The sequence below is a fragment of the Anabas testudineus genome, chromosome 6, assembly GCF_900324465.2.
Source record: "Anabas testudineus chromosome 6, fAnaTes1.2, whole genome shotgun sequence".
Classification (NCBI taxonomy): domain Eukaryota; kingdom Metazoa; phylum Chordata; class Actinopteri; order Anabantiformes; family Anabantidae; genus Anabas; species Anabas testudineus.
In genome coordinates this window covers 17,662,364-17,685,474 of record NC_046615.1, presented here as the reverse complement: position 1 = coordinate 17,685,474, position 23,111 = coordinate 17,662,364, and the positions used below count along the sequence as shown (strand labels likewise).

The following is a 23,111-nucleotide window of genomic DNA, read 5'->3' as shown; positions in this document are numbered from 1 at the left end:
TTACATTATCACTGTGCTCAGCAATTATTGTGAATGAGCCCGAGTCAGATTAAAAGACTACATTTTATCCAACACTAAAGGCTTATCAGTGTAAAATTCCTCATTTGCCTCATTTGCTTCACTGCCATTTGAAGACTGTTAACTGCTGTCACCAAAAGTTATTGTTATTATTATTATTAATCCTATTCTTCAAAAATAAAATAAGTAAAATACAAGGTACAGTGCTGTTCAAAATCTACATAAAAACAGAAAGCATGATTTGCAGTTCTCATAAACCCATATAGTATTCATAGTAGAACACAGAAACCATATCAAATGCTTAAACTCAGATAATATAACATAAGAAAAAATGAGGTTATTTTGAAATTGATGCTAGGAATATAATATATATCTAAACAATTGGGACAGAGCCATGTTACCATGATGTAGCATCTGTTTTACTATATGTAGATTTTGTATGATGACAGAACAACTGGGTTTGTATTTTCTGCCTATTACCATGAGTAAAACTGTGTATTACCGTCTCTCTTTAGAGTAGATATTGTCCAATTCTTCTTTCTATACTCTGTGGTATGGTTGTCATGCATTTAGTCCTAGACAAGGGTGACACTGTCTGCCTGACCCCAGTACTGCTACTACTATACTGCGATACTGTCAATGCAGTTTACGTTGTGCGAACACTAGATGGCACTGATAGAATGAGAACATCTGCATTTTGATGAATAGACAATCAGATGGATGAAGTGCTTTAAAATGATCTTATTGAACGTGTGTTTCCTCTTTGGAAACGTGATTTTATTTATTTATCTGTGAGACACTTATTTAAAGTATGTAATTGAGGGGTACAGTCAGATATATGGAATCTTACAATTTTGTAAGTTTGTCAGAAACGTATAAGAGCAACCACTAAAAATTTAAGGTTTGTTTTTTGCCTTTGCAGTTGTTTTAAGTACCTTTATCAGAGAAGCAGATTTCAATGTTTTAAGATGCAAATTAACAAATTATATACGTTTACATTTAATTATTTGGCAGATGCTTTTGTCTGAAACGAAGTGAGGTACATATATATATATACAGTATATATAAGCTATCTGAAAAGTGGTGTGTATATATATATATATATATATATATATATATATATATATATATATATATAAGCTATCTGAAAAGTGGTGTCCTTTTGGCTGATGAAGAAAGAGACGTGCAACTGCATCTTGGATCATCATAAGTTGTTTAATAGTGCAGCTGGTAACCTCATCAGTAAGACATTGCAGCAGTCAAGCTAAGATATGACCAGAGCCTGCACAATGAGTTGTGTTAAATAGTCCTAAAGGTAGGGTCTGATTTTTCTGACGAAAAGGGCAAATCTGCATGGCTTTGAGACGGAGGAGATGATCACCCCTCTAGTGATCAACCCCTCTAGTTCTTAGCAAACTTAGTGGGGACAATCACTGTAGACCCTACGTTGATGCTGATGTGTTTTATTGAAGCTCTGGCTGGGAAGACAAGTGTTTTTGCACCTGTTACATATTGAATGTGTGTTCCTTACTTTCAAATCACCCTGCATAAAAGCAACTGGCAGATAACTAAATGTAAATGTTTCAGCTTCATATAGCTCATACTAAGGAATCAGAAAATTGTTATATAAACGTATGTAATGAATCTTTAGTGGGTGCCTTTTTAATATAATTTGTGAAATGTGAAACATGCAAGGTTAGTTTTTTTCTGCAGTTCATTCAAATACTGACACAGCTACTACAACCAATTCCAAATTGTTAATGGTATTAGTATGTTAGTATATGGTGCAGTTAGGACCAAAATCAAAAAGCTTCTTGGAGTTTTGTTGTGCTTTACCTATCTGAATCATTTTAAGAAGAATGGAAGGACGTTTAGTGCTCCTCTGCCCTTGCCTTGAGAGACTGGTGTGTGTATGCACTTCTGGAGAGGTGTGTGTTGTCACAGTGTGCGTTTATTACTTTTCATTCTTGGCTAGGCGAATGCTTTAATGACTCTTATTTTCCTGATGGCACTTCAGGAAATGACAACTTGTGGGCAATACAAAGTAATTACATTTCCTGTGTCTGGACCCAGAAGAAATCGAGTATTATTAATAATGAATAGAGGGTTGGAGGCCCTCTCACACAGCAGATGTGACACACTGCTTTGAGAGCCATCGCCTGCCTTTGTTTTACCAACAATAGCCACCCATTAGGCGCACACTGTGGACCTATGAACAAGCTCTCTGAACCGCAGACAGATATGAGTCTATTTGTTAAAATACATCTGTTTTGCATGAATCTTAATTAAAACAAAACATGTTGTGGCATTAGTGAAAACTGTTTTGAGGAGCAGGCATATTAATATAACAAATATGGTGGAGTTAATCTTGAGTCCTTAGGAAGCAGCTGAGCACCACACAGGATCTGGAACTGTCCCTACAGTCATATTTGCAGGCCTCGACTTGCCAACCTACTTCAGCAGATCAACACAGCCAACAAAAGACTTTCCCTGCGATCCAGGGATTGGCTGGAGTTTGTTATGGACTTGGGATTGCCTCTGAACAAGCCTCTATGAAGAGACTTAGATTCATGTCCATCTGGCAGGAAGTTTATTAGGATTCAGGGAAAATGTAACGATTTATCACCCTTAAGAAAAATCATCACTAGTGTAGCATGGCTGCTGATAAAACAGTTGTGTTTCAAAATGATAATTGGTCCCATGGATAGAGAAGATGCTAGACGAATAAACATAAAAAAAAGTGCGACAAAACAAAGTGGAGTCACACACACACATCGCCAAGCACTTCAATTAAATTCATTTTCATACCAGCTGCCGAAAAGCCAAACTTTAACTTCACAGGATGACTTAACTAATTGAAGCACTGACACTGCAACGGGAGCAAAAAGAGGCCATCTACAGTACAGCAAACTAAAACGAGCCTCGCAACGTCACTCACCAGCTGCTTATAATGCCATCCCAACACCTTCCCAGACAAGCTTACACCAATTTACACTTTTATTCATGACACAATTATTTATTTACAACTAAAATCAGTGATTTTGTCTGTGAGTTAGCTATCAACAACCCTTACTTAGTTACAGTAACTAATGGTAAATCAATTTAGTAATTGATTTAGTAATTTCAAATGGACCATTCAGAATTGAATGATGCAAGAATGTGACGACATCACAGTTGTGGGGTTGTGTGCCTGTTCTACCTGGAGATGCCACCTCAATCAAACTTGCCTTAACTTTTAATGCAGCCACGTATCTTGTATCTTATGTTATACACACATACTGAAAACGTTAAACATAGTTTTCACTTGCTTTGTTTGAGCTGATTTAACATAATAAAATGACACTACATCTAATTCTAACTTATATTAATACAAATTATAGGTATAGAAGTAAGTTATGTGTAAAAGTAGATGTTGACTTCCAGGCAGGATATGTGGGCTAATCAAAATAACTACTTATTATAAAGCTAATGTTTATTATTACTTTATTTCTTTACTCTTAATTTATTAATGCCCCACCTCTGTATCTCCTGTTGACCTTCTGTGCACACACACAGCAATGTTTTTGCAATTCCCTGCAATTAATCACATGAACTAATTTAACATCTTCAAATTACACCTATTATTTCCAGGAATATTCTGATGGATTCATTAGTGGCATCAGGTCTTCAGGTGCGCTCTACACCCTTTCTTCTCTTGGCAATAGGCGTGGTTGTAATCAACACCAGTTTTGGTTTTTACCAAGGGGTTGTTTCGTGTGAGGCCACAAGGGGGCTTCATTGTCCCTCTTTTTCTTTCCCTCTCTCCTTCCTAGACAGTTTCTTGTGCTTCCCCCTCTCTCTACGCTCCTCCAGCGGCCGCAGCTCTCATTCACGTTGCCGTAGGAGCGTCTGTCGAGCTGGAGAGAGGCAGCGGCAGCTCGCTTTGTGCATCCTCTGTCGCCCACCTGTGTCGCGAAGGGTGCTGCTGGAGTAGACCTGGCGTTACATGGAATAATTTATACCTTGTTACACATTGTTTTTCTTCTATCCGGAATTGCTTTTTGCATCATTGGGACATCTAAAGTTGTGATTATGCCTCCGCGCAGCATTTGGGATTGGTAATAGTCTGTTCTGTGCGAGGGTGATACATCATTCGCATGTGATTGAACAATACTGCCTCTCGGAAGTGGACAAAACATGGACTAATTTTTTGAAATACATTCACCATGGGATTATTACAGCTATTTCTGGTTCTCGGCATATTTTGCGCCTCCTCAGGTAGGACACTGGGCTGTCACTGGTTGTACAGTAACCATCTCTTGCAACATGTAGCCCATAAGAAGATATACAGAATTAAATGTGTTGTATAGAGTGATTTGCCACATATTCTTTTCTTGTAAAGCATCACACCTACGTGTTTAATTAGCTTACATGTACTCCTATAACCTCCCATCTTTTCCCCAGATACTAGCAGGAATATGTAGTAGCATCACTGTTGTCCTTGGCTGCTTATAATGCAGACAATACTGTTTTTGTGTTTGCAAATTAGTTGTAGGTTTTGGGGTTGACCCTGCTCTGCGCATCAGCGTGTTTGATGAATTAACCCTTGGAGAAGGCTTTGATGGAGTTACTCAGGTCCAGGGCTTCCACAGCGAGTCTAGAGCTTTCCACTTCCAAGGTACAGTAACACACACTCCTTGTGTTTTTGTCCATAAATGAGAAATAAAATGTGTCTATATAAAGTGATCTGCATCTAAACTTGTGCTGACCAGTCTGCTCTGAAGGAAAACTGAGCATCACAAATGTTGCTGTGTTTTTTATGTTTGTTTTGAACTTCATAAAACAGGATACATCCCAGTAATCCATACTGTAGATCAGCTTTTCTACTCAGATGCCTGATGTGGAGCTTTTTTTTTTATTATGTCAGATTATCTGACAGTGCTGTAGCCTGTAAGTATGTAATTCTGACAGGACATAGCAGGACTCTGTATAAGACTGTCAGGAGCAACATATGGTGGATTTTCAGTTTTCCTCTGTATCAGGGCTGAGCATGGGGGCCATCAGACCGCCACCTGCTTCAACAATAGGCAGTCTTCGTGAAAAAGTGGGCTGAGTAGGGTGAACAGAAGGGGAGACGGGAGATCATGTAAAGAATCACAGAAAGACTGAGCATAATCAGATTAGGCAGGGACAAAAACCCTGCATTCACAGACATGCATGATGTGAGTCTGATGGGTAAATGGGCCCCATGCTAGAAGTTACCCAGTTATCTTCTGGAGTGTGTAACCAGTACAACGAGTAGAAAAGTGAGTCAGATGTTCATGTTGTGAGTTGTAAGGCAGTGTGTAGGCTAAACGTGTTATCTATGGCATTTAGCAAATGGCACTATGCAAAATGGAGTTGTCAAAGCTTTGGTCATGATTGACTTTTACATACACTGTTTAGGCATTGTTACATCATTGTCATTTAAAGTGAGACATGTCATTACTATTCAAATGAGCCTGTTAACAGCTTCATCACTCGGATGGAGATGTCTAACAAAACGTAGCCAAAAGTGGCAACAGAGGAAATTGCTTTTGGCTCCCTAGATCACTGGCAAAACCAAAGACGGGGCAGCATTCATATCTTCACAAGGAGGATTGCAACACGGATCACATAATGTACCAAAGTCACAATGTTGTTTTGGGACAGAGAAACCACAATCATTTGTCGGCGTTTCTCTTCTTCCCTCCTCCTTGCTGATATCTTCTAATCTCCATGCACAGCCGCTGAGACAGCAGCACTTCTGCATAGAGCAGCAACTCCAGCATCTCTGCGAAGGCAGGCCATTTGATGTCCTCTGTGCAGACAAAACTCAGAAGTGCTTTATCCAGGCAGGTAGTGAGAGGGATGGAGAGAGACTGTAATGAAGAGTTGAAGAGAGAGAGACTGAGGGAAACAAAGACACTTATAGAAAGTAGCGCCCACAGTTTTTGTCAAAAAATGAAAAACATGACTTTTCCGCAACCGGCACCCCTTCGTCATTATGCCCTTATTCCCTCACATTACCTTTGCTAAGTACATTCAGTTACCAGGCGGAGCAGGTGGCGTGTTATTTATGGCAGAGCTTTCCTCCATCATTCATTTGGGATGCCTATGTTAAGTCAATGATGTTGGGTGAGGAGGAGGCAGGGAGAGGTGTATCGGCAAAGCAGACCTGGGTCTCTGTTTGTTTGTGATCAGAAATAGACAGGCAGAGGCACACACAGTACTGTAGAGATGCGGAGAGAGGGAGATAGAGAGAGTGAAGCTGAGATAGAAAGAGGCAGAGGGAGAAATAGGGAGCAGAGCTGTCTGCCAGCTGTTTGATAGACTGAGCTGATTCCACATGTATGGATGCTTGGCTGGCTGGGACCAGCAGACAGGCCCACGGTGACATTCCGACGCTCATTAGATAGCAGGCATAACATATCCATGGCTGTCCCCTCCACTGCCTGCCCGAAGGGGAGGCTGTTATCTCTGGATGCTGGGTGGAGGCAAGAGGAGGGGTAGCTGCTGAAAGCTAAAGGAGCAGGAGCGGAAGGAGAGTAATTCACAGTATAGAATTGTAAATATGTGAAGAAGTAATTGCGGTTTGAATATTGCTGAGCCGCTGTAGCTTTGCATGTCTTCCAAAGTACGCTTTTTTTGTGTCTGAGAAAGAAAGAGGAGAGCAGTGAGCATTATGTGTGGGGAGGTGCTGTTTAGCGCACCCCTGCTGATGCTTTTGAAGGTAGCTGTCAGTGCTACATTGCATGGCATTAGGAGAGGTGGACCTCAGAGACGTGCATAATAAAGAGGGAGAAAAGCCTCAAGGCTGCGCTCCTCCCGTGTCCTGATGCCAGGTGATCCTCAGCTACACAGCTGCACTTCCCCCACACTTTTTAATATCTAGATATCTAGATATCTGTCTCTAAAGAAGCACATGGGCCACACCCAGATGCACTCCCTTCCCCCAACACACATACACCCACGGTCTCTTCTTCTGCTCTTACAAACATACGGACCAAACTCATTCGAAGTGTAAACAGCACAATTGCTAGAAGCATCCTTTTAGCTGCATCATAATACTCCCCTGAAATTGTATCTGTGTGTGAATCCTGTCTGTCTCAGAAGCATGTTCTTGCTCAGACTGTTTGAACACTGCGAGTGAGGTGTTTCTTGTGTGTGTTGTGGTGATTATGTCCCTGACTGCAGGGACACTGAAGTGTAACAGGATGGAAGCGACTCATTTATAATGCAGCGACACTTTGTGTGCGTTTCTAGTGCATGTGTTCAAGAGGACAGAGGGACTGTGTGTGCTTTAATGTGTGTAGCTGTTTGAATAATTCCTATTGTGTCTAGCTGCGTGTTTCAGCTACTTACTATAATACAGTGGAGTAATGCGCTCTGCTGTATGAGGATGTAATGCCATGGTGGGAGCACGGCTTAGTCTTCCAACTGTAGAGACTAGATTGAAGCTGCTGTATAGACGAGCATCTTCAGTGCTCTCTGTTGAATTGTATTGAGCACGTTCAGAGCCTTTTTAGTCCAGATGCCATTCTGTAGCTAACTGCATATTTAAATAAAGGACAAGAAAGCAAAATGGGAATTTACCTACGGCAATCAATAATGTAATCAGCACTGACAAAATAGGTTAGTGTAACACTCATTCTAAACTTGCATGCCCTTTTTTTCACACACACCTTACAGCTGTTTCATTGTAGTTCCCCATTACACTGCACAAACTTCTGTTACAGAAACAAGCTCATAGAGAACTGTGCTAATTTCCTGCAAATAAATATGTACTTGGCATATTAAAAATGTCAATTCAATACTCAAGAACCTTTAAAACTAGCACAAAAGTTTAGCACTGAACTTTGTGTTAGAACTAATAAAAAGACTTACAAAGTACTTGAGTGATTTGAGATTTCACCTGCATAAATTGGATGAATTGCAAGAGAGAAATTAAAAAAGAGGCCCTAAAATCTGTGAAGCAGAGCCTGAAATACTCTGACTTGTGGTTAAGATTCTACTCATTAATGTCTATTGTCAGACCCTACCTGCCAGGAGAAGTCCACAGCTTTCATCTTCCAAGCTGCAAGATTTTTAGTGAATCTGGTATTTTCCAAATTTCAGCTAAAATAATCACTGTGGTTATTTTCTCTTCTTCTCCTCCAAAATATCAACTTAGCAACGACAGCCCAGAAATTCAAGTTAAGTTGCTTAAAACTCTTACTTAAAACCTTGAAATATGATATCAAGCTTTTTTTCACTCTGATGGTGAACAGAGTTCAGAGAGAGAGAACAAATTTTATAATAAAAACGACTGTCATGCCTATATGTAAGTTTGAAAGGGTTACTGGTTGCTCTTTTTGTTCCTCCTGCTGTACACACTTCAAAGAGATCCCTTTCTTAGGTGATTTAACTTTAATAGATGCAAAACTAAATCCACAATCTATGTAAATATGTATTACAGGGTTTAGTTACACTATTTGGAGGAATGAGTACAGTGACCATTAACTATTTCACTGTACACACACACATTTAAGTACTGTATTGTGATAAATGTGAGAAATTAAGAGCCAAGCAGAAGGCTGTCATGAGTGAAGGCAGTACAATGTGAACTTATTTGTCTCTGTTTCACCATGCAAACATCAATTTTCATAGATTTCCAGTCAGTTGCAATATTTCTTTTGTTGTTTTAATAATTTCTTTTCTTTTAGAAGAAGACTTTTAGGACTCAGTGACAGAACAATCTTTAAAATGCACACACTTTTTTATGTATTTAAAAACAATCTAAACAAAGCGAGAATGTCACATCAAGTCATTTGCCTGAATCAATTTACATAACCTTGCTTTGTCAGCAGTAGATAGGTTCTCATCTAATATTTATTGTAGTTTTTTGTTTTGCTGCACCACCTAAAAAGTTACTCAGCTTTTCCAAACTGTTCACTAATATTATCTCCACTTCCCTATTATCAAAGCTTTACTTACTGTTTTGTGACGCGAACCTGAACTTCCACACTGGAGCACCGGTGACCGCGGGGAGAGGTATTTCTGTCCCCCTAGGACGGCTGTACAGTTGGGTGGCTGGAAGGCTGTCATTAGCTCTGTGTATGTGTGAATGTCAGCCAGGCCATCACTGAGGAGGCGATCTAACAATTGAGCAGAAATTGCTGGCCAAAGCAGCACTGGAGGTGCCCTTGGCTCGGTTTAGTATTTGTTCCAGGAGAGTGGAGACACAGTGGGGGGAGATGGGCTGGCGAATGCAGATTGACTGAGTGTAGCGGAATATTCAGGAGCTGTAACAACCAGCTTTTGGTGGTTGGTCTGTGTCTCAGTGTATATGTGCTTTTGCACTCATTTATCTTTGTGGTAGCTTGTGTTTCTGCATACATTTGTCGCTGTCTCTTTTTGTATTGAATGTGTGTGTGGAGCTGTAGGCTAGCCAAAATGTCTCTGTTATTTTATTTCCGTGTCTGTACGTGGTGCCTTCTGCACCTGTTTGCGTATGTGCTTGCAGACACACGTGTGTGTGTTGACAGTAATGAAGGGTTTGGAGTTTGCTGCTGGTGGAGAGTTTATCATTACTTTAATCCCTCTGGAGAGAGATTCTTTTGCTTAACCCTCCCACACACATCCCTCTGTGTTCAGTCCGGCAGATACAATGTGTTGTTTGAAATATGTTATTTTTCAAATAGAAAACATTGTGTAATAAAAATACAGTACATTTTTACTTGCTTTATCCTAGCCTTGTGTCCGTCCTCTGCTGATTGAATCACAGTGTTTATTCTGACCTCTCTTGGCTCTATGTGTTTAGTGCATCTCATGGTTTGCTCGCGTGTAACTGATGGAGAGATAGCTTATTTGCAAGCTGTTGTTAAAGAGTTGTTGCAAAGATGTAGGAGGTGTTATTTTGTTCTAGCGATCCACTAGAGACCAAAAACTGAAAGTCCTCATTATTCATATACAAAAGTGGCTATGATCTTCATATCTATCGCTAATACTGTTTTTAGTTGCAATTTCCTCTGGGAATTAATTAAATTAGAAGCCAAACATATAATGAACATAAAAATGTGTTCCTGCCTGTTCAGAGTATGATCCTTCTGCTGGAAATCCTCTCTCCAGTACCTCCTTCCAGTCCAAAACCAGCTATTCTGTAAATACAGGTAGAATTAATAGAAGTGTGTGGGGAAAGGATTGTAGCAAAGCAACGTCTATCTGGACTCTCAAGCTGTGCTGCAGGGCACCTCTGCTAAATATGAAATGTGTGAGAAAGTGATTGGAGCAGCACTACTAATATACTTCCATGAGAATGCAGTGATGGGAGTATGGGAGGATTACAGCTATGTGTGTATTAGGGGTCAGACAAAATAAGACCACATTAGACAGTTTAAGATTAGACGCAAAGCTGAAGGATGGAAATCATGGCCTGAGTGTAACCACTAAAGCACAATGTACCCGGGAGATAAGATTAGGCTGTAGCCCAAAGCTGCGCTTCCAAGGGATGCTATTGAGCCTGAGGCTTTTGGAGATCTCTAGTCTCAGTCAAAACTCTTTCTCAAAACACAGTTTTCTCACAATCAGCTGGTCCTCATAGCCTGTCAACAAACAGGATAGATGACAAGAGCTATGTTATTGCGCTGAAAATGTGCTGATTGGAATTTTATCTGTTAGATCATCATTTTTAAGCTATTTTGTGTCAGTATCTCACATCAGAGTAGTCGTTAGGAGCAGGTGGCTGCCCCATCCGGGCGCCTGCCAATAGATAATCGACCAAAGGCCCCCTCAGCAGGGCCACATTGATTTGGCAGTAGGGAAAGCTTTTCATCTCAGCACAAACTCATCTCTTTCGTGTATGTTTTTAGGAAAGCAGAGATGTTTGGTGCCTGTTAAAAGCGTTGAGATCACGCAGGCATCTCTATAAAACTTCATCACTCTAACCAAATGAGAGGAGGCCTCCCACCCTCCAAACCCCCACAGTCCTATTTCAAGCAGCCCCTTCCCTCAAACTATAAAGAGCTAATGGCAACCAAGCTGTGGAGCAGCCCAGTGGTAGAGGTTCCTCAGTTCTCACCATCCCCCCTGCCTCATCAACCCTTTTCTCAGTACGGACCCCGCCCTGACACCTGCTCCCACTGCGCTCATTTTACCAATGATTGAAATGTCGTTGGACCCACTGTTCAACACATGGCATGTTCAGCATCAGTTGTAAATCCCGTTTAGCTTGAATTTTCCTATGAAAATTCTATATTACTCAAAAAAATTAGACACCATGTTGTAACTCAAATTACATTTCAATACTTTGAATCAAACCACATGTCAACATAAAAATAATGTCTGAGATCATTGTTAACTCTGCTCATTTGGATTTGAGCTATTAAGTGGGATCTGTTGGCGGCAGCAGATTACTGCTAAGCAGAACTGTTACTGTCATTGCACCATCTGTCCCACCTCAGCCAGTGACACTGGAATGATACTCCACTGCCAATGCAAAATGCATGAAACTGTGTCCTATGCATGATTTCAGCTGCACGACAAAGCTAGTGATCATTTTTATTTTAGACGGAAATGACTCAAATATGTCCCTGATGGGCTGAAAAGCCTACCTCAGGAAGAGGGTGATGCCAGCATGTTAAGTGCAGACTGAAGGTAATAGGTAGGAAGAGCGAAGGATGAAAACAGGTATGTTTTTAGCATACTGTTTTTATATATTATCTTTGAATAAGCCAGTCTTCGTCATGGTGTTACTTGCTGTTTCACATAGTATTGTGATAATTGGCTACTCCCACCAGCTGGAAGTAATGTTAATACACTTAGGAAAAGCCGCCATGCTAGCTTCCTGGAGCGCTTAAGTGTGCCAGGGCATCTTGCATGCGTCTCGTAGCTGGAAGTGAACTCTTTGATGTGATTGCTTCTGAGAAATGTCATAATTTATTGATGCCTCCATTAAAGTGGCATAGACGTCTGTGTAGAGCTTGAGAGTAGGAAAGGGGCACACTGGTGGGAAGAGGAGCTGATGATCTAACTACACAGAAAATGCCCTCCCACCCGCACCGGTTCCAAAAGCCATTCTTCCCAAATCCTCAAATTCATATCACTAGTACTACACCAAACTAAGGAGTGTTTGATTGATTGATCTCATTTTTAGGGTGACTGATATAAGCTCACATAGAGTATGTTTGGTACAATATTTGGAAGCATTAGTTGTCATCTAATAATGTTAACATGTAGATGACTTCAAATGTGGATGACCTGACGTCATCTTGAAAGCACTTAAGCTTCAAAAAGCTCTGCTGGCTCATTTGCTTGTGCCTCAATTTGACAAACATAATGTTTTTAAAGATGTCTAGAGGTAAAACAGGTTTCAGTATATCTAATATTTCCAGATATGAGGAATTGGGAAACATCTTTGTTACATCATATTGTGTAGATGTTAATAGAAAAAATGAATTCTTTCTTCTAGGATCTGTATATTTTGGTTTTGAGCAATATATAATCTTAATCCAAGTTTTGTTTCCATGTGTTTTATATGTAACTCATTGCTTATCCAATGTCAGCTTATCCGTGTCATCAAAATATTTAGCAAAAGTCTTGGTAAAATGTATTTTTATAATGTTGTAAGAGTTTAAGGTTAGTCCTCATGATTTATTGATACCGTGATATTTATTATTTCTCTTTCCTCTCAGGGTCCTCCAGGGAAGTGAAGGCTCCCATTGAGGTTTCAGAGCAAATGATGCAGAAGCTGAGAGGGAAGAATGAGTTTACTGTGCTGGTGACCCTGAAACAGGATCACCTCAACTCTGGGGTCATCCTCTCTATCCATCATTCTGAGCACAGGTATGATCCGCTCATTCGTCATGTTTTAATCTGTTAGAATAGGATTTACATTCGAGACATAGAGCAGATATATTTTCCATGTTCTTCATTCAACATATAACCAATTTTTTTTTATTGGGATATAAATAAAAGCCGAAGAGCCTAGAACTGTCACATGGAGTATTATATTAAAGCTGTTTGTAAAGCTCTAACAAATCATAATTAAAGTTGTTTCATAAATTTAGTATCCCTTTGTTTTCTCATATCAGCATTCTGTAATACGTCAATTGAAACTTGAATATTTGTATTTGATGAGCATTTAGATGTTTTACCCGCCAGTCGAGTAAACAAAGCAAATCACCCTCTATGCCAACGTATTATTCACAGTCCATCAACGATCCAAACATTGAGTCTGTAATCGTGGATCGAAAACTGATGAGACACTATCTGCAGTTAGCATGCTAATGTTTTCCATTAGTTTGTGGTAGCTCAGCCGTTGGATGATCAGAACAGCAATCTGAATTGCACATAATGTGTTGATTGAACAGTTTGTACATTAAAGTCAGTCCTGAGAAGAGAGCTCACAGGGATGTTAATGACTTTCCTCGCTGCTGATTAGCTTTCCCACACATTCATATGCAACAAAGCAGCGCTGCATGGCTTCATTTGGAAACATGGCAAGGACTAATTCAGCATCAGAAGTGTTTGCTGGTACATTTAGGGAGCCAGGATGGATGTGCATGCATGGCTGGGCGAGAGTAAATCTATTAGATGTGGCTGCAGATAAATCAGTTTCATTGCTACACATGCATGAATGTCCATTTTTCTTTTGAGTAATGTTTTCAGCAAATGACTGTAGTTTAAATAAATCTGTCTTTAAATGCAGAGGTGATGGCTGTGTATCGCCAGCTCTTTCCATTAATGTCACTAAGCTGGTTGAAACTCAGTGGTGTGGAGAAGCAGATTCTGCTAGAATACTAATACTCCTGTGGAAAGAGTTGAACCTCTACATGTCGACCATTGTTGTGTGTTGCTGATGTTGCACTTAACAACCATATAGCACCATTATGCTTGACTACTGATATGATTAAATTCTAAATGGTGTTGCAAATCTGGAGAGATGTGAGTGCACTGCTTGGAAATGAGTGACGTGTTTATCCCCCAGCACTCTGCTGATAGTTTAGACACTTTGGGGATGTGTGCAGGCTTTTGTGTGAACAGAAATAAAGATTTCCTTCCAGTAATGGGACTTTAGTGCAACAATACCTCCTATGCAATGCTGGGGGTGTAAATTCTTAGAGGAATTGTCATTATGTGGCTGTTGCTATAAGCTGGCTGATGGTACATTTATTCTGCAGGTTCTTGGAGCTAGAGAGCAGCGGTCAGCGTAGTGAAGTGCGTCTTCATTATCGAACAAAGGGCCAGCAGGCCCACACTGAGGTGTTCCCGTACAGCCTGGCTGATGACCAGTGGCATAAAGTCTCTGTGGCCATCAGTGCCTCGCATGTCATACTTCATGTTGACTGTAACAGGTAAGATGTTGGGAATTAATATATAATAGTTGTGACAGTGAAGTAAAATTATTTTACACAGTTACAAAATTATATGGTGTTAAGTAGTGTTCTTAGCTGTTTATTCCGCTCAAAATATGTTAGGATACTAATACACTTCAGCAAACACCTCCTTCATTAGGTGCTTGACATTAGTGAATTTGCCTCTTTATCAGAGGTAGAATCAGAGTTTAAACACCATCTGCACTACTCCCCAAACAGAGAGAAACTGTTCTGAATGTATTTTACAGGATCTACGAGCGGGTGGTGGAAGCCCCTTACATGGACATACCTGAAGGTGCTTCTTTCTGGCTGGGACAGAGAAACGCAGCTCATGGCTTCTTCAAGGTAAACACTGCTGTGCAAACTTTCCTTTTAGAATATGAATGTGTATGCCTGTCCTGATCTGTGATATTAATAAGCGACAAATGATTCACAGTGGCAAGTAATTCATCTCAGCAGTAGCACCAGCATTTCACCCAATACTCAATCTTGATTTATGCTGCATCTTTGCCCTCTTTGTTTGTCTTGTTTAGTTTTATTTATTATAGCTGTTGGATTTAATTGTGTGCATTTCTCAAGGCTTACCATTTTAATTTGAGGGTTGCTCTGCTTACCCTAGGAGTTTTTCTGTCATTGTTTGTTCCCTTTCCCTTCGCTAAGCCCAGTGCAATTATCTCAGCAACCCCCACAACGCTGATTTGGAAGAAATCATTAAATAGCCTCTGGACTATGCTCATTAAGCCCAGTCTATGGTATTGTTTATCAGACAGACATATATTTCCTCTCCCAGACTGGACCGCACTCCCAAATTTCCCACCTGGGGAGACAAGTTGGGGCAAAATGTCAGCTTACCAGCAACTATAACTATTTTAATCAGTCTGCCCGTGACCTGCTTTTTGTTTGATGGTGTGGTGAGTGAGTAAGTGTGTGTGTGTGTGTGTGTGTGTGTGTGTGTGTGTGTGTGTGTGTGTTTGTGTGTGTGTGTGTGTGTGTTAATGCTTTGCACATTGTGGCATGGCTGTTGAATTTCCTCTGTGTTAATTGGTAGATGAAAGAAGCCATCGAGGTCACCCACCAATCTTGTCAAGTAGCAGCATCTCTTCTCACCACTCTCTAAACCCTTGATTGGTTGCTAGGAAGGGAGGTCTCCTTATGAAATACCCTGGTTCATTAAGACACACATGCACACGCACGGATACAGTCTATGTCTGTCTGCCTGTACTTAGGTGTCAGCTAAAGATGAGAAAATTACAGCCTTAGCTTCAATGGTTAAAGTAATTATTAAAAGAAAAAGAAATCAGTGTCTGCTTCACAACACAATAAATATCATCTTCATAGTCTGCACACATTGTAAGACAGCTTTATCTTTTGTTTCTAACTTATCTAGTGGTGCAATTTTTGAATTTCATCAGTGATACATCATTTGTAGTTGATTTGTATGCTAATGTAGCAATTGTTATTCATCCAAATTTAAAAGGCTGTAACAATTAGCTTTTAATTTAGGCAATCCCAAAAATAAAAAGACACAGCAGCTATTTAAACAAGAAAATTAGGTTTAATTTCACAGTCACGTTTACATGGCATTTCTTTTTCTGTCTTCTTCTTGTATATTTGTCTAAAATTAATATAACTAGATTGCATTAGAAGTGATTCAGCTCGAACTCTTCTACTTGCTGTTAGTCACAAATTTCCAGTACAGATGGGGAAACTATCGACATCCCATGTGTTACTGCATGCATGCTGCAGCAAATAGTGTCACTAACACAGAGGGAATCAGTGGGGGAAATTTAAAATGCTTTTTCACTTGCCAGAAGGTGCAAAGCAAAGTCTGGCAACTGGCTGAACAACACAGGATCTTCCTTTCAATCTCATTTAAGACTGTGAAATAAAAACAGAAGATTATCTTGTGCTAAATGTTCATTTTCCCTTGTTACATCACTTCTGTACCAAACATTTGTCAAAAAACAAACAAGCAAAAAAAAAAAAAAAAAAACACAACAAAAAAAAAGACAACCTTTGAGCCAAATAGCTAACTCTGCCTGTAATGCAGTGTTAGTGAATGGATGATAGGATATCAAAGGAAATATTTTTGGATGTCTGCAGTTTACTTTCACAAGTATGTAATTAAAGTAGAATTTATCAGTTAGATCATTGACAGCCAACGACCACTCAAGAGGCATCACTCTAGAGCATTTGATTTAAATCTGAACCTCAGTAACTTAATCTCACCCATTTTTTACATTTAAGTATATTTGCTTAGAATAATACACATGCTTAGGAAGGTGGAGGTAGTAAAAGTTCAGTATTATTACAGTTCAAAAGAAGTTTGCTGCAGAGGTGGGATGTGAAATGTGGAAGATGACTGCAGATAAATGTGTAGTTTTATGGTTTCATTACAACTTCGAGAGACCCCTGTATCTGCTTCTATTTCAGCACATTGCCATGAAAAATCAGCCGATCATTTCCGCAGGATTTTAAATTTATGGCCAGTAAATTGAAGTGGCAAGACAATTTAAAAAACAATTTCTCCTAAGTTGCACTGCTTCACTTCTGTAAGGGAAATAAATGCACTCAAGAAATGAAATAGATCAGGTTACCATGGCGACAGAGTATCTGTGTGTGTGTGTGTTTGGACACAGGACGTAGGCTATCAATTGGGACTTATGAATCAAACTGAATTTGTATCTACTATTTATGCTTATCAGAGGAGATTGGAGCAGAAAATAAAGATTCCATCTACCTACTGAAACTCCCACATCATTTGCTCGCTTAACTTCCTGTTGGTGTCCGGTTATGAGATGATTCATCTGAGCAAGAACCTGGGAGGCATATTCCCTCACTACTAACTTCTATGTTTCTCATTCCCTAGATTGAAAAATAAATTTGCACGTGCCTCTGAGATTAACTGCTGTTTCACTGTTTTCAGTTCTGTGTTTGAAGCTCCCATAAACAAGTCTGTGAGTTTTGTGTTTTCATGTCCTGCGTATTTTTGGGTTCTGTGTTATCTCATGTGGAAAATGCACGATGAGCACGCTTAAACATCATCACGCCTCTGGGTCCTTATTCACTTACTACACATTAACATGCTTCATTGCCTGTCCACATTCTTTAAGGTGTTATTCTTCATCAAAAAGTTTGTTGTGTGTCTGTGTGTGCAGGGAGTGATGCAGGATGTGGAGATCCTGGTGATGCCACAGGGTTACATCTCACAGTGCCCAGATCTGAACAGAAGTGAGTGCAGTCTTCTAATTCATCACTTTGTTTAAAGTGTAATGAAGCATTTTATACAGTGTTTAATTTTATATATATATATATATATATATATATATATATATATATATATATATATATATATATATATATATATATCAATTCTGGACTTTAATTTGTTATACTTGATTACACACAAAGCCATAGTCTTTCCAATATAAGTTTAATATAGTTTCTGCCACATCAGACCTCAACAAATTTCATGTTATTGAAGATCTATTTCAATTCTTATGACATCTGTGAGAAGGAAAGATGGTAATCATGATTTAATCATAATCCATTTTGGTAGGTGATGCCCTTCACTATGCCTTTGTTGGAGCAGCAGTTTGTTGCAGACACAATGTTTCTCCCGCTAACAGGGGGAACACACACGCAGCTCATGCTTTTAAATGATTTTCACACAGATAACATGTCCCCCATGTGTCTAGACGTTGTCAGAGGACACTGCTTACTTGTTTACAGTCAATATCTTCTCAGTAAATGTCTAGAAGGGTGGCATACCTCAGACAATACTAAGGTAGAAAGATTGTTTATTATTGATGATGATTGATGATTATTGTATTAGGTGGTCCATCTAATATTAAAGATGTATTTTTCTATAATTGTTAGATCAATTTCCTCAATTCTTTCAATTCTTGTGCACAGTTTCTGTAACTGTATTGGTCTTACTTTGCGGTTATCATTGATGGTCATAATGGTGGGAAACTATACATTCATGTACTAAATTTTATCATCTCTTGTATCTCAGCATGCCCAACTTGCAATGATTTCCATGGACTGGTGCAAAAAATCATGGAACTGCAGGATATCCTTGCTAAAACATCCAGCAAGGTAATGTAATGCATTATAATTTGTCTTAATTTGACATTTAGTCACAATTGGAGAATTATCTTATCTACAAAAAAACAGAAAGTGCTGTTTTAAATTGCAAATTGTGCTACAGCATGAAATTTCCACTTGTCAGTGTGCTTCGGTCATTGACATTCATTGCAACAGGCGGTCAGGGCATTGTTGTCCTTTCTGCTCTGTGGCAGACACCGTGTGTCTAAAAGGTGTTAATGATGTCTAATGACTTACCTTTGTGATGACATGGGTTTGCTTTTGAAACTCTGCTTTCTAAGTGTGAATATAGACACACACCGAGGCTGACTCTCTTCTTCTCTTCTTCTCTCCTTCTTGCCTTTTGTTCTTTGGGGGTTGGCGTGAGCAGCTGTCCAGGGCAGAGGAGAAGATGAATGGGCTGGATGGCTGCTATTGTGAGAGAACCTGCAGCGTCAAGGGGGTCGTCTACAGGGAGGACGAGGGCTGGACAGATGGCTGCAGGAACTGCACGTGCACGGTGGGGCTGCTCACACTGGTGCTTGACTGAGTGTATGTCTGTGCGTGTGTATAATAAATACATGGGTATATGTGTGTGTGTGTTACAGTAATGAAGACCCAAGGAGTGCATTCAATTTAGAGAAAGAGGGGACGGAAGAGAATATGTTATCTTTCAAGTCTGTATCGCTGGGTTGTGTTTGTTTTCATCAGTTTGTTTGTGTTTTTCTACATGTGCACACATATTGAGTGCTCTCATTGTAAGTAGTAGCTTTTGTTTCGATGCTCTTTAATTCCGTGTTTGGGTGGGCTTGAGGTGCAGAGTGCAGTGGCCCCACTGTCTAGAGCTTGTATTTTCATTATATCCTTACATTACGAGGAGGGTTGCCCCAGTTACCCAAGAAAAGATAGCGTATTGAAAACCTCCACAGTACTCAGGATTAGACACATCAACAGCAGTGCTTAGTGATGCTCAATTTTCTCAAGGGTCTACTTTGCGCTGCATAAAGTGTGAATAATTTCCAAAAAGAGAATTAGAAACGATTGGAGATCTGGGGCTTGTACCACATCAACAGACAAATTTCACCCCCTGTCAGTCTACTCAGTTTTGGAACAACCAGCCAATCCAATGCCTTCGCGCACCAATACCCAACATGCAAAAAATAGGAAATCACATATCTCTCAGTGCATTGCACCTAATTGCTCCTGACAGATGATAATTATCATCAGGGATTTGTTCTGCCCACTCATCCAATGAAATCGCTTCATTCACCAGGAACCCTGTGTTGCCATTCCTGGGCTGCAATTAAGGAATTAGATGGGATATGTTCCTTACCTTATGTGTAGCAATTAGTTGTGACCTTTAAAATTCAAAGGTCTTGCATTAAGATGTTATCAATTATGTGGATCAGGTTCATAGATGTTTCTGTCACAGAGCTTTCATCCGTGGAAGCAATGTTAATTACTGGCTCAGCTGGAGAAATGACAATAGAACGGAAATCTACTGTAAGTTAGTCAGGTGATCGCTGACTAACAATTTAAATTTCACAATGTACAGTATGTATTTCACAATAAACACAAAATAATTGGTAATATATATTAATATTAATAGTGAATTTTCCAGTATTGCTTGACCCACACTAGTCATACTTTAAACAACGTGCTTCGTTTCTCTCTTCCTACCAGAACGGCACGGTGCAATGTGAGGCCATATCCTGCCCTCCCCCTCAGTGCCCAGCGGGAACAGCGCCTGCCTACGTAAAGGGTGCCTGCTGCAAGGAGTGCCAGCGTGAGTGGAGTACCCTTAACCTTGTCACCCTCCTACACTCATACAATCATGGACACAATTGCGCACAAACACGCAAATAGCAAAACAAGTTCCAACCACCACCAGATTTAGAGTAAACATCACGCCTCCACAAGGGCTGCCTGACAATTGACCAGGGCTCTGCTGTGTTGCTAAGCTACCTCCTAACATGCCTCTTGAGATGGTTCCATCCTTTTGTATATACATGCACCAATCAGTTATCCGCTAGCTGGCTTCAAAACACAGATGGCCACCAGTCACATAGACATGAGCCAGTAAATCTGGGATCGGTGCATGTGATGTGAAGTAGTTCCTATTTTTGGCAAATATGTTGATGCAGTGAGCAAAGTGAAGAGGAAACACTCACTGGCAATAGTGTCTTCTTAAATGTCAGTGTTTCAACTTTTGAGAACTGTTACGTTCTTGCTGGATAAATAATTCTGTTTCATCACACATCTACATAGAAGGTCGGTCTGCACCCCCCCCCAACAAGACTTTGAGTTCAGCAATGAACTCTTATTAGCCTTTTTAGTGCAGCACTCTGCATCTCATATTCTCTCAATTCCCCTTTCAATAAAAATGGATTTTAAAGAATATTAGCTCTTCTCACCCTGCATTCTTCAGATATTAACCTAAATGAAACCTAAAGAGATGTGATGTGTTTGCTTTTACAAAGCAGAAAGAGTTCCCTGTCGATGTATAGAACAAAATCTAGAGGGTGCATTAAATAAGCATAGTTTGGTATTTATAGTGTGTAGGAGTGTTTCTAGTAACTGATGTTATTGTAAAGGTTACACACCACACATAAATAATAAAAATGTAGCACACAACGTGCTTAATGTATGTATAGTATATCTTTGCAGCTCTCAGTCCACATCTTGTGCAAGCTGACTTGATCTGAGAACTTTCTCACCACACACTCCCACACACTGCTGCCGATGCTCCTGCTTCCCTTGCAAAGTAAATAATAGACAAAATTTAACTCTTCATCAGCAAGAAACACTCGGTCTTTGATTCTAATCAGCTTGCGTCTGCATCATTTCCACTAACCCAAGGGTCGAGGCTGCAACACATGGGTTTAAAGTATGAGTCGGAATCTGCCGCTGCGTTACACAAATATAAACATGTAGCAGGTAATCCCCTTAAAGTCAACACCCGCATGCTCACTTATCTCAACAAGGTAGACAAACACATAGCTAATTACGCATGCTCCTGCTTTGGAGAGAAGAGTGCCGCAAGGTTTCCTACTACAAAGACATGGTTCGCTCTCCAAATTAAAGCCTTATCTCACAGCACGAGGCCTTACAGGGAGGAGTTCTGAGCCTGTTTTTTATTTTTTTTATTCATTTTTTTTGATGGTCTGTCAAGTAGAACGTTAAATGGCTTTTTCAGAAGTCCTTCCCTTTCATGGTACACTGCTTTGTGATAGGGCCTGACCTGCAGTGTCAATCATTTCTCTTTCTCATATTAGTCTGAATCTGTCTGACCCCCAACTGCTCATCAAACGCACACATTCAGCCTATGTGATTATTAGTGTATGTGTAACGGGTCCTACTTAGTGTTGCATTGAGGAACGCTTGCTCTTTTCACACGGTAATTATTTCATCTCTGCCTCGGTAGCATTGCCTAATTGGGTTTGACATGCTTGATTTGGCTTTACTCAATTTACCTGAGCACTTTAACAAAAGTTGAAAATAAAAGCACTGTTATGTAGCATCCCTGGAGTTCTATTAGTGTTTATGAACACAACTGATCCCCAGTGTGATTAAACTGTAGCATTTTATGTAGATCATCTGTAGAAAACATTCATTAGTTTATTATTTAGGTTACAAGTCAATTAATTAGTTTGCTTTTCTTGCGGATTGTTTGGGAATTGAAGACATTATACGATGCATTTGACATTATCACTTGTTTTAACAACATCAGAAAGTGAAACATTTTATCACACAAGTCTTCATTTTTCAAATGAAAACTCAACAGCTCATCCACAGGTAGGCTCGCTTGAACTTGAACACTCTTGAAGATACTGGTTTTCAAGAGAGCAGTGTGATTTTATGTGTGTGTCTTTTTTGTATGTGTTCGTATGTATGCTCATAATGTTTCTGTGTCTACTACCAGCTGTCTGCCTGTTTGGTGGAAGAGAGCTGGTAGAGGGGGATCAGAAAGCTGTGCGTGACTCCTCTGGCAGGTGCCTGCTATTTGAATGCAGAGTAAGTCATGTCAACACACACACACACACACACACACACACACATAGACAGTAAAAACACACATTTATTTGAAATCATTTTATCAAACTCCATCGCCGCACCACAATAACTCATATATCCATTACATCAGCTCTATTAATTTTCATGTTGCAGTGCATGACAGCTTCCTAAATATTCATTCCTCAGTTACTTTGGCCCACCCTGTGAGGATAAATCAAGTCTCCATGAGCCAGCATGCAAGATTGTCCGCTCCATATCGTACTAATTGAGTTTATGTTTGGAGGCCAAAGCAGTGCACCTGTCAATCATAGGATGCCACAGCCATTCTTCACAACCAATCATCAGATACCACAGTGGTCCCAAATGATTTTAATTTTCCAATTAGTCAGAGTGTTTGCTTTTGTCTGCCTGACGCACCAGATGGGTGGGTCGTTCACTTTTGGGAGCAATTCACTTGATAAGATTATGCCAGGCATCCCCAATCAATCACAAAAAAGTGATTTGAAGTTTTTAATCACCCAACTCTATCACATCAACCAGCTCCTCCATGAATTTTGCAAAGCTCCATTAGAATCTGCAGCTTCAGACAGCTGTCTGGCTTGCTTGCCCACACCTGGCCCATCTGTAGTCCCAGTTAAC

General features: G+C 40.0%; 1 protein-coding gene across 1 annotated transcript in view; it reads left to right on the top strand.

Annotated features, from left to right (window-relative positions):
- The first annotated feature begins 3,904 nt into the window (after window positions 1-3,904).
- Window positions 3,905-23,111, top strand: part of nell2a (neural EGFL like 2a) — a 66,010-nt gene continuing 46,803 nt past the window's right edge. Inside the window, exons 1-10 of the mRNA XM_026364801.1 lie at window positions 3,905-4,275; window positions 4,547-4,675; window positions 12,687-12,837; window positions 14,175-14,348; window positions 14,618-14,714; window positions 17,528-17,600; window positions 18,388-18,470; window positions 18,850-18,978; window positions 20,142-20,244; window positions 22,381-22,472. Of these exons, the coding sequence (XP_026220586.1) occupies window positions 4,224-4,275; window positions 4,547-4,675; window positions 12,687-12,837; window positions 14,175-14,348; window positions 14,618-14,714; window positions 17,528-17,600; window positions 18,388-18,470; window positions 18,850-18,978; window positions 20,142-20,244; window positions 22,381-22,472 (1,083 nt within the window). The 5' untranslated portion in view covers window positions 3,905-4,223. The remainder of the gene's footprint in view (window positions 4,276-4,546; window positions 4,676-12,686; window positions 12,838-14,174; window positions 14,349-14,617; window positions 14,715-17,527; window positions 17,601-18,387; window positions 18,471-18,849; window positions 18,979-20,141; window positions 20,245-22,380; window positions 22,473-23,111) is intronic.